The sequence below is a fragment of the Bombus fervidus genome, chromosome 8 (assembly GCF_041682495.2).
Source record: "Bombus fervidus isolate BK054 chromosome 8, iyBomFerv1, whole genome shotgun sequence".
In the NCBI taxonomy this organism is placed as follows: Eukaryota; Metazoa; Arthropoda; class Insecta; order Hymenoptera; family Apidae; genus Bombus; species Bombus fervidus.
In genome coordinates, this window is record NC_091524.1 from 1,791,411 (window position 1) to 1,806,455 (window position 15,045).

Below are 15,045 nucleotides of genomic sequence, written 5' to 3' on the forward strand. Positions count from 1 at the left end.
TCGATGCATTCAGAGCGGCCTGCTGGCACGAGAGCCGTGGCTAAATCCGCGTGACTAATTTCGCTTCGTGCCCACGAAAATTTTGATGGTATTTCGCGGTAGCGACCGTTCTCTAAAGCGGCTTGCGTCTTTTGTCGTGGCCGTTTCGACCTGGTCGAGTTCAGAAATAGAAAGACGGCAGGATCAGATTTGATCGCGCGAACTCGAAGCGATTCTGTGACGTCTGTCGTTGACGGCTTGCCACTTCAGGTAATCGCTAATACTGCGCGAAAAATGCATACCGAGACCACGGGAATTTGTTAGCGACACAAGCGTCGAGTCGTGGCTCTTAAATTTTCTCGGTGCGCCGCGTTCAAACGACTGCATTCCACGGGAGTGTCTTACAGAGTGGAAGTCGGAACGTCATTTATTCGTCTACCCGCCTCTCTCACCTGGGACCTCGGATCATTTATCTGGCAGGCTGATTACACGCGTTCCGTACGGGCACCGCTCGAAATCTCCGACTAGGATACAATTTAATCGTCGTTTTTGTAGCGACGCAACACCGCTCCACCGTATGCGTGATTCTGACAAATGGCAACGAATTAATATCGGTAACGCGATGCCGCAAAAGTGAAACGATTAAGAGGCTCCTGCATTTTCACATACAATTTGCTCCAATGTCGTGCAGTCTGACTGTACCTCTTACATATACGATGTATCTCGTCCGTGAACGAGGCAACGAGCTCGAGAAGAGATGAAACACTTCGAACGACGGAGCACGAATACGCGACAAAAAGACATCGTGAGGGAAAGATCGAATTAAAAGTGGAAGAAGCGACGCGACGTGTCGATAACTGACGGATATGATACTTTAACGAGAAGAATGCCATTGGATACGACCCGACTGGCATCGTCAGAGAGGATGCGTACCTTCTTTTTTTCATTCTCTGGCTCGAATGGGAAAGGACCGATGACGCACAGGAACGATGCATCTCGGTGATAGGTCGCGTACGGGCGCCTTTATCGAGGATCGAATCGGAGCGGAAGCCGTCCAAAAGGGCTACCGTGTTTATTTATTGTGGCGCGTATAGCTGCCGGCTTAAAAGGCGCGATAAAAAACGTCAGACGACCTCCGTACGCGACGAAAAACCAGTCCTCGTTGTACCGGTTGTAGTAAGCCAGGCATCGCGATTCTATCGACCTCTCGTTCTCGCCCCAGCCTTTCGACCGGATTTCGAGGCACCGCTGGACTCCGAATCCTCTCGGAATCTCTGAATGGCGACGCGAAAGTGAATGGGAAACGAAAAGGGTGACCCGTCGCTGGTGTCGATCTCTCCGGACGATCGTAAAATCGGGACGCTACACGAATTGGTTGGGAACCGTGACAGAAACACGTGTATCGATTGCCATGGTTACATGCGACCAGATAAAGGAAAACGCGTGCAACGATACGTGTAGATATAAACGCATATACTGACGCGGTATGGTTGGATGGAGTTCCGATTTCGCGAGTCGACGCAACGTCTCGTTCGTTCGAGGATACGTAAGGACGATTCATCGATCTTTAATTCTCGACGATATGGATGCACGCTGGCATAGCCTAGACCGCACAGATAAATAACTAATAATCGACATAGAGGGTATCGCCTTAGGGTAAATCCTGTCGCCGCGTTGATCGTATAAGACGTGGCCAGAGTGGAGATGGTGTGTCCACGTGGTGGAAGAGAAACTGAAACGGCAGCAATAATGCGCAAAAGAGAACGACGCGAAACTTGACGAAGAAAAGCGAAAGTTTTCAGTGGTGTTGGTTCAGTGTGAAATTTTCGGAGCGTAGTTATCGATCGAACGTACCAGATCCAAGGTATACCGCGTCCATTGGGAGTCCGTGAAACAACGTGTGCACGGTTGTTGCGGTGGCACACAAGAGCACACAGGTAAGGGACGAAGGGGACGCAGAAAAGTCGGCGGCCGAGGGTGACGGAGGGGGCGGGAGAGGGAGACGAATATCGCCCGCACGCATGCGCACTGCGTTCCGCGATCTCTCAAGCCGTCGGCCAGAGAGGCTGGCCTCAGTCGCCCGCGACATTCGGTCCGCGATACGATTCGGTGTAATCTCCGTGTAGCTGGACTCGAGCGAACAGTGTGCCGGTATCGGCGGCGAGGACGTGCGCGCGTTTCGATCGTTTTCGAGGAAAGTGAGCGTCGGGAAGGAAAACGCGTAGTTCACGTCGATTCGATCGCACATCAAAATCGAATTGGGCGTTTAGAGGCTCGAGTAGCCGGATCGAATTGTTGCGAACGAGTGACAGGAAAGATAGCAAACGCGCGATGGACGCGGAAACGATATTCGAAGCAAGAAGGCGTGAGATGTGAGCAGGATCGTTGCGTCGAGAATCGTAGAAGGTTTTCCATTGGGAGGACATTGTTGCGGAATCGAGCGAACTGGAACGCGGCCGAAAGCAAGCGTCGTACGGGACGTTTCGATATTCCCTGTTTCATCGGGTCACGCGTGATTTGTACCACGTGGTTCGACTGTGATCCCATCACCGTTACGTTGATTCTCGAAGCTCGGACACTAATAACCGCCTTTGGCGATCTATCCACGCTGCCATTGCCAGCGAAACACGGCCGATCATTAATGTCTCGATCGGGACACCGGTCGGTCGCAGATCTCAGTGAGACGAAGTGCCACTGCGCTTCGATCGCGATGCATCGTTGAATCAAACGAACCGTGTGGTTTTCCAGCGACGAACAGACCAAGCTCGGAATCGCGATCGTGAGAATCGCGAGGATCGCGTGTCGCTAGGATAATGTAAGGTGCTCCGAGGAATACGGTTCCGAAGACGAAATGACGCGCGACAGGAGACTGCTGTTACTCGTGATCCTTCTGATGGCATACGGTCTGTTCGCGATCGAGGCTAGGCATCGTCCCCACGAAAACACTGCTAACGACGACAAGCACAGACACAGGCACAGACACGAGTCGTTCAATGGGAGGAGAAATCGTCATGACCTGGCCGAAAGACGATCATCGCCTTGGTCGCAGGAACTTGACTACGAGGATGGCTCGTTGGTCGACCAAGAGGATCAAGAGGACGAGGAGGACGATGATTACGATGTTCGCCCCTATTACGAGAGATCCTATCCTCGGACCTCGAGGATTGCCGTTCACAGCCGGATGTTCGAACCGCGTTACCCGACTAGGTATCATCGAGGCGGTTATCGCGGAACCGGCTGGTACGAGGAGGACGAACAGAAACGCAGAGGTTCTCCTCGATACGCCGGTCGAAGCTACAGAATGAGATCCGAGAGGACCCACCGCAGGCTCGACTATCCGAGGAATCGTGCCTGGGACTACGATTCGGCTGAAGAGGGGTTCGATTATGAGAAACCGCGGGCGTACAACGAAAACAGCCCCGACGGGCATCGTCCTTGGTGGAAAAACGAGAGGAAACACAGGGTCGGTATCTTTAGACACGACTGGCGCCTCGACGGTAGGAAGAGACATCGCTCCGGCGAATCGGAACCGTCGAGGAGATTAGACGATTGGAGGAGATCGAACTTCAGCGAGTCCAAGCCCTCCCACTCCAAGACCGACAGGAGGAGGATCGACAGCTTTGAAGATTACGAATATCCCGTGGACGAATTCGACGACGCGGAGAACGACGAGGACGACGCCTCGAAGGAGACGGAAGATGAGGATCTGGACGAAGACGAGCTCGACAACGATTTCTATAGAAGCGAGAAGAAACCACCGCTGAAAACTTACGACGACATCATCAGGAGGTTGACGTCCGATGATCCAACGACTCCCAGATTCACGGTCAAAAGAGACTACAGAAACATAGAGATGGACAGATACGCGAAGAGTGACGACTTTGGGAATTTCAGATACGAGCCGAAAAATCTCAGCAAGCCGCTGGTTCGCGATCGTGGAAAGATCGCCGGCCTCCCCTACGTTAACTCCGCCTCTGGTCATCGGTCTCCGAGGAAGTTCGACGAGAATTTACCTGGCAAACTGTCGAGTTCGTTGGTCGAGCGTAAATCGTCGAAGAACGCCAGCAGCCTCGTGACGAAGAGCTTCGATCAGCCAGCGAACAAAGCCGGCTCGAAGATCGACGATACTCAGCCAAAGACCAAGAGTCTCGAGCAGGATTACGACGAGTATCTGAATACTTCGGACAACGAGAAGGAGGAGGATCTCATCAAGGCTGGAGTCGAGGAAGACACGGACATGCAGGCAGACGTTACTAATACGGTTAGTCCCGAGAAGCTTTCGTAAATCTTTCCTTTTCTGTGTTTTAAAAACGAACGAGAGAATGACCTCGTTTCGTAGGCGATAGACGCGAAAGCAATTGGATTCGCGAGAATCTAACGTTTAGTACGAAAGTCGAATCGAACGAAGAGAATGCGAATCGGTAGGCGGGCCGTGTCGGGATTAGCGGCTAATCGATATCGATGATACACTAAATGCTAGATGGACGGGGAATTACTGTTGTCGAATAGCAAAACAGATTTACGAACGTTGCCTCGTCCATCTGATTATATGGGATAAAATATTTTCCGATCATTGGATCAAGTTTGCCTCGTGGACGACCTTGATTACGTTCGAGCGTGGCTGTGAATCTTTAGCAAACGGAAAACGGGGAACGGTGAAATTCGCGAATCGATGATTCAAAGCGGTACGATTCGCGTTCAGTTTGCATCAGCCTTCGAGAAATTCCTGAAGCTAGTTCGCAAGATCCTTCCATGCCGACGGAACTGGAAGTCGTAAAGCCTCCTCGGGTTCCTCGGTATCGACCTTGTCGACGAAGATTAAGATCGTGGCTCGATTTTACGGAGCACGATCGCGCGCGCTCACCGTTGCACGCGAGAGAATCCTTATCGATGCTCTGCCTCTCGGATCGCAGCCTCTGTTCGCGCCACCGGCTTGCAGTGAGCGTCACGCTCGGTTTTATTTTCTTTTACAAACGTCTCGAAAATCGAAAGGAAGGAGGAAAGCAGACAACGTGGAAGGCGCATTCTCTTCTTTTCCCCTCTAGGCACCGAAACATGGCAGATCGTTTAACGGTCTCCGTTCCACGCCAGTGACTCGTCGATCGACTTTCACAAAGCGCATCGGTGCAGAAGATTGCGACGATTCGCCTTGAAATATCCTTTCGCGACTCGTCCTTGGCAATAAAGCTCACGAGGCAGCTCGAATAGATGCCAGATACCTCTATTTCGGTTCGGCCTCTCATCGATGACGCTTTCCACCCTTACTACTCAGAGCTCGAGTGGTTTTCGTTCGAGTCCTCCGACGTACAGTCCGCTTCCCAGAACTATTTTGAATTCGTTGCACTTTCCTGGCTGGCTGATTCGTTATTAAGAGACGTGCCGAGATGAAATGCAGTTCCTCTGACCTATGGGAGCCAAGATTAGATCGACCTTGGCAGTACGGGCGGCAACCGACCGCAAACCACTTTTATCCGCGTCAAAATTCTCGACCTGGCGTCCGCAGGTATGACCTCGGAGATACCACGGCTGCTGGGCGCCACTCTTTATTGCCGGAGTCTTGTGCGAAATCGATACCGCGAGTTCGGTCAACGATACCACAGTTCTCTTTTCGTCGAACCTAAGTCACCGACCTGCTCCACGCGCAGGGTGTTAATCAACGGAGAGGATTCTTTCGCCGGCATCGCTCTAACAAAAAATCGCTAAAAGGATATGTCAAACACACTAATAAATCGTCTCGTTTTTTTTCTGTATCTTTCACAGCTCGAGATTTTCTAGAAAACCACGAAACGCTGATAAGAATATCCGTATGTGATAATGAATTTTGCTTGAGCCTGCGATCCTTGAAGACAGTTATCTTGACGAGAGCGATAGTTCCATGGTTAGCTAACGCGAAGTGGGTCGGCCGTTTGCGAACGCTCGAATACAACATTTTTCCTTAACATCCTTCGCAAGTAATTGTCGAAGAATAAAAAAACCTTACGTCTAACGAAAGTTACATCGTCTATGCGTCAGATAAAAGCACGTCGGCTACAGTACGAGATACAGAGAATAGAGGGAGAAAATAGATCGAAAGTAGTTCCGCGAAGAGGACGAGCATGAAAGATTAAAATTCCGTTCAGAGCGTTGATTAACGAGCGTAAATTTTGGAGATGAGCGAAGTCGGTGAGAATCTCAGTCGGCTGAAAAACAACAACCAGCTACCAGCTTCGAACAAAAAAGCTACTCTGTCTGGTTCGCGGGAACCGCGGATCTAGATGGCCAAATCTTCGCAGGGATCGCCAGATGCATTAATCGAAGACACACAGCTGTTATCCATCGTGAAGTCTCGACTATGATTCTACGAGATCGCCACGTGTTAATACAAAGTGTAAAGCTTTTTTGTTTGCTCTTGTAATTCGTTCGAATAGGCACGCGATTAATGAAAATGTGACAGCGGTATCTACGAAGCAGAAGATAACATCGAAAAGGCAGTGTAGGAAGGTGAATTCGTCGGTATGTCTGCGAAGCAGATAACGATAGAGGCGAAAGAGAGAAAGAATTTGGAAGGACCGTTGGTAATTCCAATTAGAGGGATTCGTTTAAAAGAAAAATAGGACTCCGGTCGAAAGTATGCTTCGAGTCGAACCACTGATTCACCGCGGGAGAACACCTTAATTCTACGGTAGTCGATCTCTTGCGCTGTAAAGAAAACGAAGGAGAAAAAGAAATCGAGTCGGCTGTCGTCGCGATCGCGTGGTTCGGTCTTTTTGTGCCAATTTACAAAGGTAAACCCGCCACGTTCCATCGGCGATTTACTTCTACATGCTGGTCGAAGTGGAATTACTGCGTCGGGTAATTGAGCAATTCTACGTGCACTTGCTTCTCGTGGTTTCTGCCGCGAATCTCTCCTTCGATCGTGCGTTATTAAAGGGAGACGAAACGTAGGGAAAGATCGAAACTTTTCCCTACGTTTCTCACTGCGAATCATGACGCTATGACGTGAAATGGCGAGCAATTTCATTATGTTACGAGTCAAGGATAAACGAGTTCAGGAACGGCAGTTCTCGAACAAAGAAAACCGCGAGGAATCAGCGAGCGTGCGACTATAATGAATTAATCGTTGATTCTATAATCACAACTCTCAATATGGCTGTTAGTTCCTCGGCTGTTATATTTTCAGACACCGATCACGATACTCGTGTCGGCATTTGACCTGACACGACCTACCTTTCGACGAGAAAAACATCCTCAGCTAATGAAATCATCGTTACACGACAGTACGCTGATTTCTGCAATTTTCAAACGGTTAACGATAGTTGTAACATCTTTGCTATAAACAATCGTCTCTACGACGATTTATACCGTTCTCTATGGGTTATATGGTCGTGCATAAAGTTTTATGATAATCGTAGGTCGTTGGTAACTGGTTAGAAGAAACATGCTCCAACACCCGCGTGAGATTGCTCGTACACGCTAAACTTGGTAACGTTGGACGAGCGAAGGTGTCGAGAGCGGATAAAGCGAGAAACGGCGATCTAGCTCACTTGCTTCCTAGTTAGATCATTTTCACTTGTCATAGTTTCGAGAAACGCATTCCGTGTGTCGATGCGAGGCGATTTATTATACAATATATCGTACGATTTGTGATACGGGAATAACTCGCATTGCGTCATTCATGATTTTTGCGAAGCTAAAAAGGGTACAATTGGTGATGACCGGCGTATCGGTAAACATCCGATAGACTTCGTAGAAACGATGTTTACGTAAAATGCAGATTGCACTCCGAGAAAGCGACTCTTTTTTCTCCCGCTTTCGCTGCTCGCAAATGACTGGCTGGCTGGCTGTTTGCTGGCAGACAGATTCCTCGGCACTTCGCCGAAACGCAGCCTCATGGTGGTGCATTAAGAAATGACTTTGCCACCTGACCAGGTAGGCAACACCCATAAGTCGACCGTAAAGGGTTACCACGGAAGCTCGTTAGGCCATGCATAAATTTCGTAGCTTACTGTCGCGAAATTCTTGCAGGAGAAAGTCCCACCATCCGAAGTTACAACCCTTCGTAAACCAACCGTGTTCGTCGATTGGGAAAGGAAATGACCCTGCAAAGAAACGACGTCGATATCTCGGAACGCGGCGCGCGAATGATTCCGTTGTTCGATCTTGAAGAAATAATTTAGCTTGTCTCTCTCTCTCTCTCTCTCTCTCTTTCTCACTCACTCTATGTATTTCGGGTGAGTTTTAAATGGTAATGAAGTCATCGCAGTCAGTTTGACTGATAAGGGAGTAAAAAGTGCAAAAAACGTCGATGATGCAGAAGATGATTTCGCATGATGAATCATTAATCTGCCAGGCGATTATTATTATCATATTTATATCTACGGGTTGAAAGCCCTGTAAACTATATACGTATACATTGCGTACTACAAGAGGAAAATTAGTTGTCTCGAGAGAATAAAAAGAAAACTACGCCTGAAAGTATAGGAAGTACGGAAAGAGTTGATTTTTTCGCAGGAAAGATTAACATTAGTAATGAATCTATTTGTGTAATTTCACTGGGCATGAAGGATGCAGTGCGATTCTTGCTTGAGAAGAACGATGATTCATACACATCGCTGCCTAACCACAGAAAGAAGCCGCATGCATCCACTTAATGAATCAACGAAAATAGGCCCAATTCTGACGAATTGTAGGCCAACCTCGATCGACCCAATCTTTACACGAGTTTCTCAAGGTTCCACTGACTCACGGTCAACTTTAATAATATTATTTAAGTCTAACTTAACGTGGAAATCCATGAAGATTCAGCAGAAGATGAGATCGCTTTCAGAGGAATTTTTTTATGGAATACTCTTCAGCCAGAATGGCATCGATCACGATCATGCACGATAGCGCGAGTCTTGTCTACGTGAAAACGAGTGACGGATATCAGGTTCGAATCCAAAGAGCCTATTCTAGAATGATCGATTTTATCGCATCTTTCGTATCATCGATCTTATTACTGGCTGGCTCGGATACAAATCGTTGTTCAAAACGAGGAAATGCACGAAGAGATGACAAATAGCAATCGTCGTTTTTGACGAGGGTGGAATTAAAAACGATGCGATGCGTCAACCTCGACGTCAACGATGCGGTCATCAAATTATATTGCCTCGTCAAATGACGCTGTGTCGTAAAATAAATACATCGCGGAATCTGGGTTTCGCGTGTTGCGTGAAACTGCCGGACCTCGCTAAATCGGTGACTCACGAATTTCGCCAGCAAGTTCGGTTTGAATTACAGAATACTAGCGTCTCGACCGACTCGAACATGCATAGGCTAATTGATTCCTGGAAGCTCGTCTGCAACGAGAATTGTCTCAGAGCAGATGCTGTATGTACCGCCGAATATGTAAGGATTTGTATATCGAGAATTGGATAGTTTCCAAGATCGAGTACGCGTAAGCCTCCAGTTATTTAACATCTCATTCGTAATACAATGCGAGGTGACTAAACCTCTGCTACTTTTGTCATGCAAAACTAATTTACGCATCAGTATTCTACCAAGGGGCTCGATTAATTCGCCAGAATTAATATGCCATTTGGTAAACGCGATGAGCGAGCGATATTCAAATTTCGAGGTGCGTCAAGCCGCGAATGTATCATCGAAGAATTGGGCAGCGTTCCAGGTCAAACGGATTTCGATCAAATTATTAGCCGTGGATATTGTGTACCGCATCTTCTGCAATGAATCGGTCGTTGGTTCCATGGGGTCTGATAACATCGATCTGAAATTAACCACGACCGGGTCATACAGCTGCCGAGTACTATTATCGAATTCAGGTCATTCTCGTGTCCACTTGGAGTATTTCCAACATCGCGTATTCTAGTGCTGATGCGCCGATAAAATCCAAGAATATGCCGCTGCTGTCCTCGCGAGCCAAGCTCATAGTATCTGCGCCTAAATCTAATTCTATGCAAAAACGAGCATACAGGTGGCTCGGCCTAAACGCAATCGGTTAACAATCTCTTGCTACGTAGAAATTCAATTTCATTTGTTGTCTCGTAACTTATATTCCTAGTCCCTGGTCTCGATAGTAATTAGGATGGCCCATCCATAGACGTTAATATTGTTTACACTATCGATCCATTCTGAAGGCTGGAGGCGGTCGGCTTGTCAGAGATTTCCATTAAATCTCCAGTGGAAACAGCTTCGAAGTAATTTTGTTTGGCACGAGATACGCGCGAAAGGAACACGATCGGTTAAATAATACGTTACCACCTTCGAGATTTCCGCTTATACAGGGATGAAGTCATTATAAAAAGCCCTAGCTCGAGTCACGGATCGACCATCTAAAGTGGTTATAAGAAAGAAAGAACGCTTGTTTACCTTAACGGAACCTTAATGGGGTTGCTGTTATCATCGCTCGCCGAACCATTAAGGTTCCCGTACGCACCAGCTTGGGCACCACGTAGTCTGCACTTTATCGGTATCGTTCGAGCATAATTTTCCGTCAGATCTCATGCAGCGGTCTTGCAAAGCCGCGTCCTTCCAAGAAAATCGAGGGCTCGTGAAAAACATGCAGCCGTTTTTCGGTCAAGGGGCAGATTATAACGCTCGATTTCACGTGACGTCCTATTCTCCAGACGGATTAAGAAAATCCGTTGGAATTAAGAATCTTTTCGAGGAAGAACGTTAAACGAACGTTAAACCGACTCGTTTCTGCGCTGTTCGGGAATTCCTATGGCGATCACGTTCCATTCACGAAGCACCGGAGTAGCCACCGGCTCCTCGGTCGAAGAATTAACTCTGAAAATGCCTGTTTACGAGACAAAATACCCGAGGAATGACAATACTCCGAAATCCAGGATCGTGAGGATCGTAGAGTACGGTGGCCTAAGCGCGGCCTCTTCGTAATATGTTGTCAGGTTGCTAAACCACGAGCCTGTGACAAACTTTCGGTTCGTATATTGCGTGCGTATAATTTATGCAACGCGTACATCTCTTCACGATAGTATTCTAGATTCATCTAATCCTCGCAAGAAAACTCTCGCATGCCGCTGTAGTATATTCATGAAATTCGGAGAATGAAAGTCGCGATGCGTGCAGCGCGCTGACTCTCTGGCCGTGAACGATCTCGTATAATCTTGGGTGGTCGTCCCCCCTCGTGTGTTTGCCATAAAGGAGCTTTATGCTCGAGGCAGAACCGCGAGAAACGTCTGGTTCGGTTGTTCCCGTAAAATTAATCGTTCGATTCGCCTTCCTAATTCGCTCGCTTGTACACACATTCCTCCGTTTCGTTCTGGTTGCCGTTCGAAATTCTTCGAGATGCTACGCCCATCGTTCGACGACTAACGTCACATCGATATTCTTATGCAGACTGTGTAACTTGCGATATTCGGCGTGGAATTCAACCGCGCTTGTTCAAAGAGACATTTTACTTTTCGATTTTTCTGATGAAGCGACGTTCCAGAGACGACCTACCATGGCGTCCTGGCCTTTCTAACACCGCGACGTGGGTGCCCTCCGAATTTACGACGGAAGGGCCATTTTCATTGGCCCTCGTTACTGCGGCATAGCTTCACTGTCGCCATCGATTCAAAGAACAGTGACAGTGAGATTTAGCGCTCCTAAATTGTCAGCGCTGCTTAACAAGCGTTAATAGCGTCCGCTAGGTTGGCTGAATTTTTTACCCTCTTAACGCACTACCATAGATTCAGGAAGTAAAACGAGTCAAGAGGAAAGCGGCGCATGATCTAAGAAATTGGCCAGCTTTTCGAAGGAAGTTACGATAGCACGGAGGAATCTGGGGCATGCGAAAAGCGAGACAGACCGGGTCCGCTTTTACGCCGCCAACGTAAGTGTGATTTATTCGATTGTCCGATCATCTCGGCGGTAATTATCCTGTACAGCGCGATATATAAGCCAATTTATATCGCGCGACTCGTGAAGTGGTCGCGACTCGATGTAATTCGCGCAATTTGTGCGGCCTGATTAACTGCGCCTGCCGCTAATTACGATATATAAATGCGTACATTCGATAATTATGATATCGTACAACGGCCAGATATCGATAGGTGAACGTTCCTACGAGCGATTGGCGGCAGACAGATATCGCGGAAAATCGCGTAACGTCACAGAGGAAACCTGTACACCCGGGATTACCAGATATCGCAGCAACAGCGACCTTTCTGTAATAGCGAGACATAACCGTTTGAGTGAACATAACAGCCGCGTCGTCGAACGCGCAATGTTGCGAACAAGAACGTCGACTTTATAAAAAAGTTGAAGTAGGTTGACAAAAAATCAATTGTAATAAGTGGTACGCGTTAGCGCGAATTAGTATTTCAACGCTCCAATTATGCTCGGTAAATAAGAATTCGACGCGTTTGATTTCCGCTTGCAGGATATAATTAAATGTTACCGCTGGATTTGCATAAACGAGCCGGACGCAGCGCCATCGGCAAAAGGAAGTACTGCTCGAAAACGCGAGGCATTTACCGATGGAAACATGTACTCGAAGTATTAATCAAGGAAAATTATGCAAACGATGTTAAACGATACACGTGTAATCGCAATCGGAGGTACAACAATTTTCATAATGGTTAGAATGCACGTAAACAAGGATAGTTGCGCCTGCATGCATCGATTCCCATGGAATTTTCTCATTGGCGTCTCCAGTGATAAACAAATCGTGCACGATTAACTTCTTCAAGAGTTGTTTGTTATTTTAATCAATTGTTACAAGGATCAATGATATCGGTTAATATTATACGATAATATAATACGAGAGCCACTGGTGAATCGAACAGGGCCGAATTTTACGTTCGAGTATCGGTTATGGTGAGCCTTTCCCTTCGCCTCGTTTCAAGAAAATTGATGAAGAAGCGACAAGTACCGAAAGCCGAAGCTCAAAGTACAAAGTCGAACGAGCTATTTGAGCAATCACCACGCGTGTTATCGTGGTGCAATTGATGACGCAATGACGTGCCGATGTTAACTCGCGCCAAGAACATAAAGTTTACCCTTTCTATGTTTTCCCGGTGAGCGTTCGAGAGCCAGCGAGGCGACCGAGTACGCCAGAATGCGGCTTCCAGAAAACACGTGCTTCTTTTACCCAGTGGCCCGACATGTTTACATAGATGTTCTGCCGTCTGTTTGCTCATCGTATACCTTGACGCTACTTTACGATACTTGTACTTATGTGTTGGCACGCACGCCCAATATTTATGCAACGGCTCGATGACTTAAGCTTAAGATGCGGCTTTATCTCGCGCCGCTACGCATGATCCGATAATTTCAAGAGGAGCTTTGCGTCAATGGGCACAAATGCGATTGCGCTTAGAGAAGGCTGCTTCACTCATGATTGTCTCCATTTTTTCCACTCGTCTGTTATACGGACACTCAATCGCACGAGATAATCATTTGTCGCGACTAATGAAACACCGCCGACTCGATCCTCAATCGTAATCGTTCTGCATCGCGACTAACTCGATTTTATCTATTAGCGACAGGCAGCTAATTCCTGGTTTTTTCTTCGATCGCGTATCGATTACAATTAAAAGTCACAAATACGATGCCTATCTCATAAATAATTCATAATAATTCACCGGCGATCATTTATATTTCATATACAAGCGCCATTTTAAGAGCGACGAGCTATCGCGTATCTATCGTTGATGTAATGGCTTATTTAATTGCATAGTCGATAGCCAAAGTGTCTAATTAGTTGCGCGTCCCCTGACACAAATCGCAATCGACAATTCAGTCGCTTCTCAGAGATTTAATGATTCTGGTATCCGTAAAAACCTACCGATGCATCATTCATCGGTGGCTATCCCGTGCGAGCACAAACGCGGGTAATAAAACAGTTTCGTAACGAAAGATTGACTTCTCGCGTGGCGGCATAAACGTCTGAAGTCGCCAGGAAGGAAAAATACAAGCGACAGAGCTATTAGCTAACGGTAAACGTTGCAAAACTAATGTTAATCGAGGTGATCGTAGCCGGTACGTTTACCATTGGTTACTTGAATCATCCGTAAAAGTTTTGGATCGAAAAGAAATCCCCGATCGAGATCTGTCGCAGCACCCATGTGTACCTCACTTAAGTCCCAACCATTCGCGTTAATTCGCTAAGGGGATCGTAAACGTTCGCAACTTCGGTTCATAAATCAACGGGTCGTTTCGCCAGTTAATTTTACCATGGTCACGAATAACGACACCTGAAACTTGTGACAGAAATAAACGAAAGAAGAAAGTTCTTTGATGAATCAAAGGAAATTTTAATAAGCGTACTTTTTTGTAATCGCAACGCGGTGATCGAAAGGTAAGCGGCGACTTGATGAATCATTTACACGAATAAATTAGCTGGAACTACATGCGAGCGACGACAATCGCACCGTCTCCGAGCATTATTACACTCAATTAAATGCAGCTATAGAATAGCGTATGAAACTCGATACACCTCGCACCCCAAAAGATTTAAATTCGCTCGTTACGCGACAATCAGCCGTGCTCCATTCTCGCGAATATCTCGTTCTTCCTACGCGCCTCTAGCCTCCATAAATATGCAACCGAGAGACTCGCGAATAGTCAATGTGCGAGCGCCGCGCTAAAATTAATACTCGGTCGTGCGTGATGTTCGTTAGACTGCCAGTCCGAGTCGGTCGATGGAATTTTACCTTTGACATTTGACATGGAACCACCTAGACAGTTCCATCTTCACGTTCCCATTACAGATTACGCTCTATCCACAGGCAGTCGCATCGATTAACCATGTGGAGAAATAAGAATATCGCGCGATTGATTGACAACTCGACGAAATCGACGCGCGAAAATTAGCCATAAAGAAACATGGTTCTTATCTCGAAACGTCCGATCAGAAACGATCGATTGTACAACGAAAATGGCAAGATATTAGGAAAATACGATACGCGTGTCGTGTTGTCTCTCGATCCTTTTTTGGTAATTTATGGGAATACGAATTGTCGCGATAATTTCACTCTCACGAGCCCTAAGGGACGTTTGCAATTATAAATAGTCGTCTAGCGAACTCCGTCGGAGACCGAGGCACGTGGCTAATTGGATATCACGACCGAATCGGCGTGCGTA

The 15,045-nt window shown here is 47.2% G+C and overlaps 1 protein-coding gene across 1 annotated transcript in view; it reads left to right on the forward strand.

Moving 5' to 3' along the window:
- Nucleotides 1-2,033: 2,033 nt before the first annotated feature.
- Nucleotides 2,034-15,045, forward strand: part of LOC139989771 (uncharacterized) — a 59,955-nt gene continuing 46,943 nt past the window's right edge. The window contains exon 1 of the mRNA XM_072008365.1: nt 2,034-4,240. Within this exon, the coding sequence (XP_071864466.1) occupies nt 2,831-4,240 (1,410 nt within the window). The 5' untranslated portion in view covers nt 2,034-2,830. The remainder of the gene's footprint in view (nt 4,241-15,045) is intronic.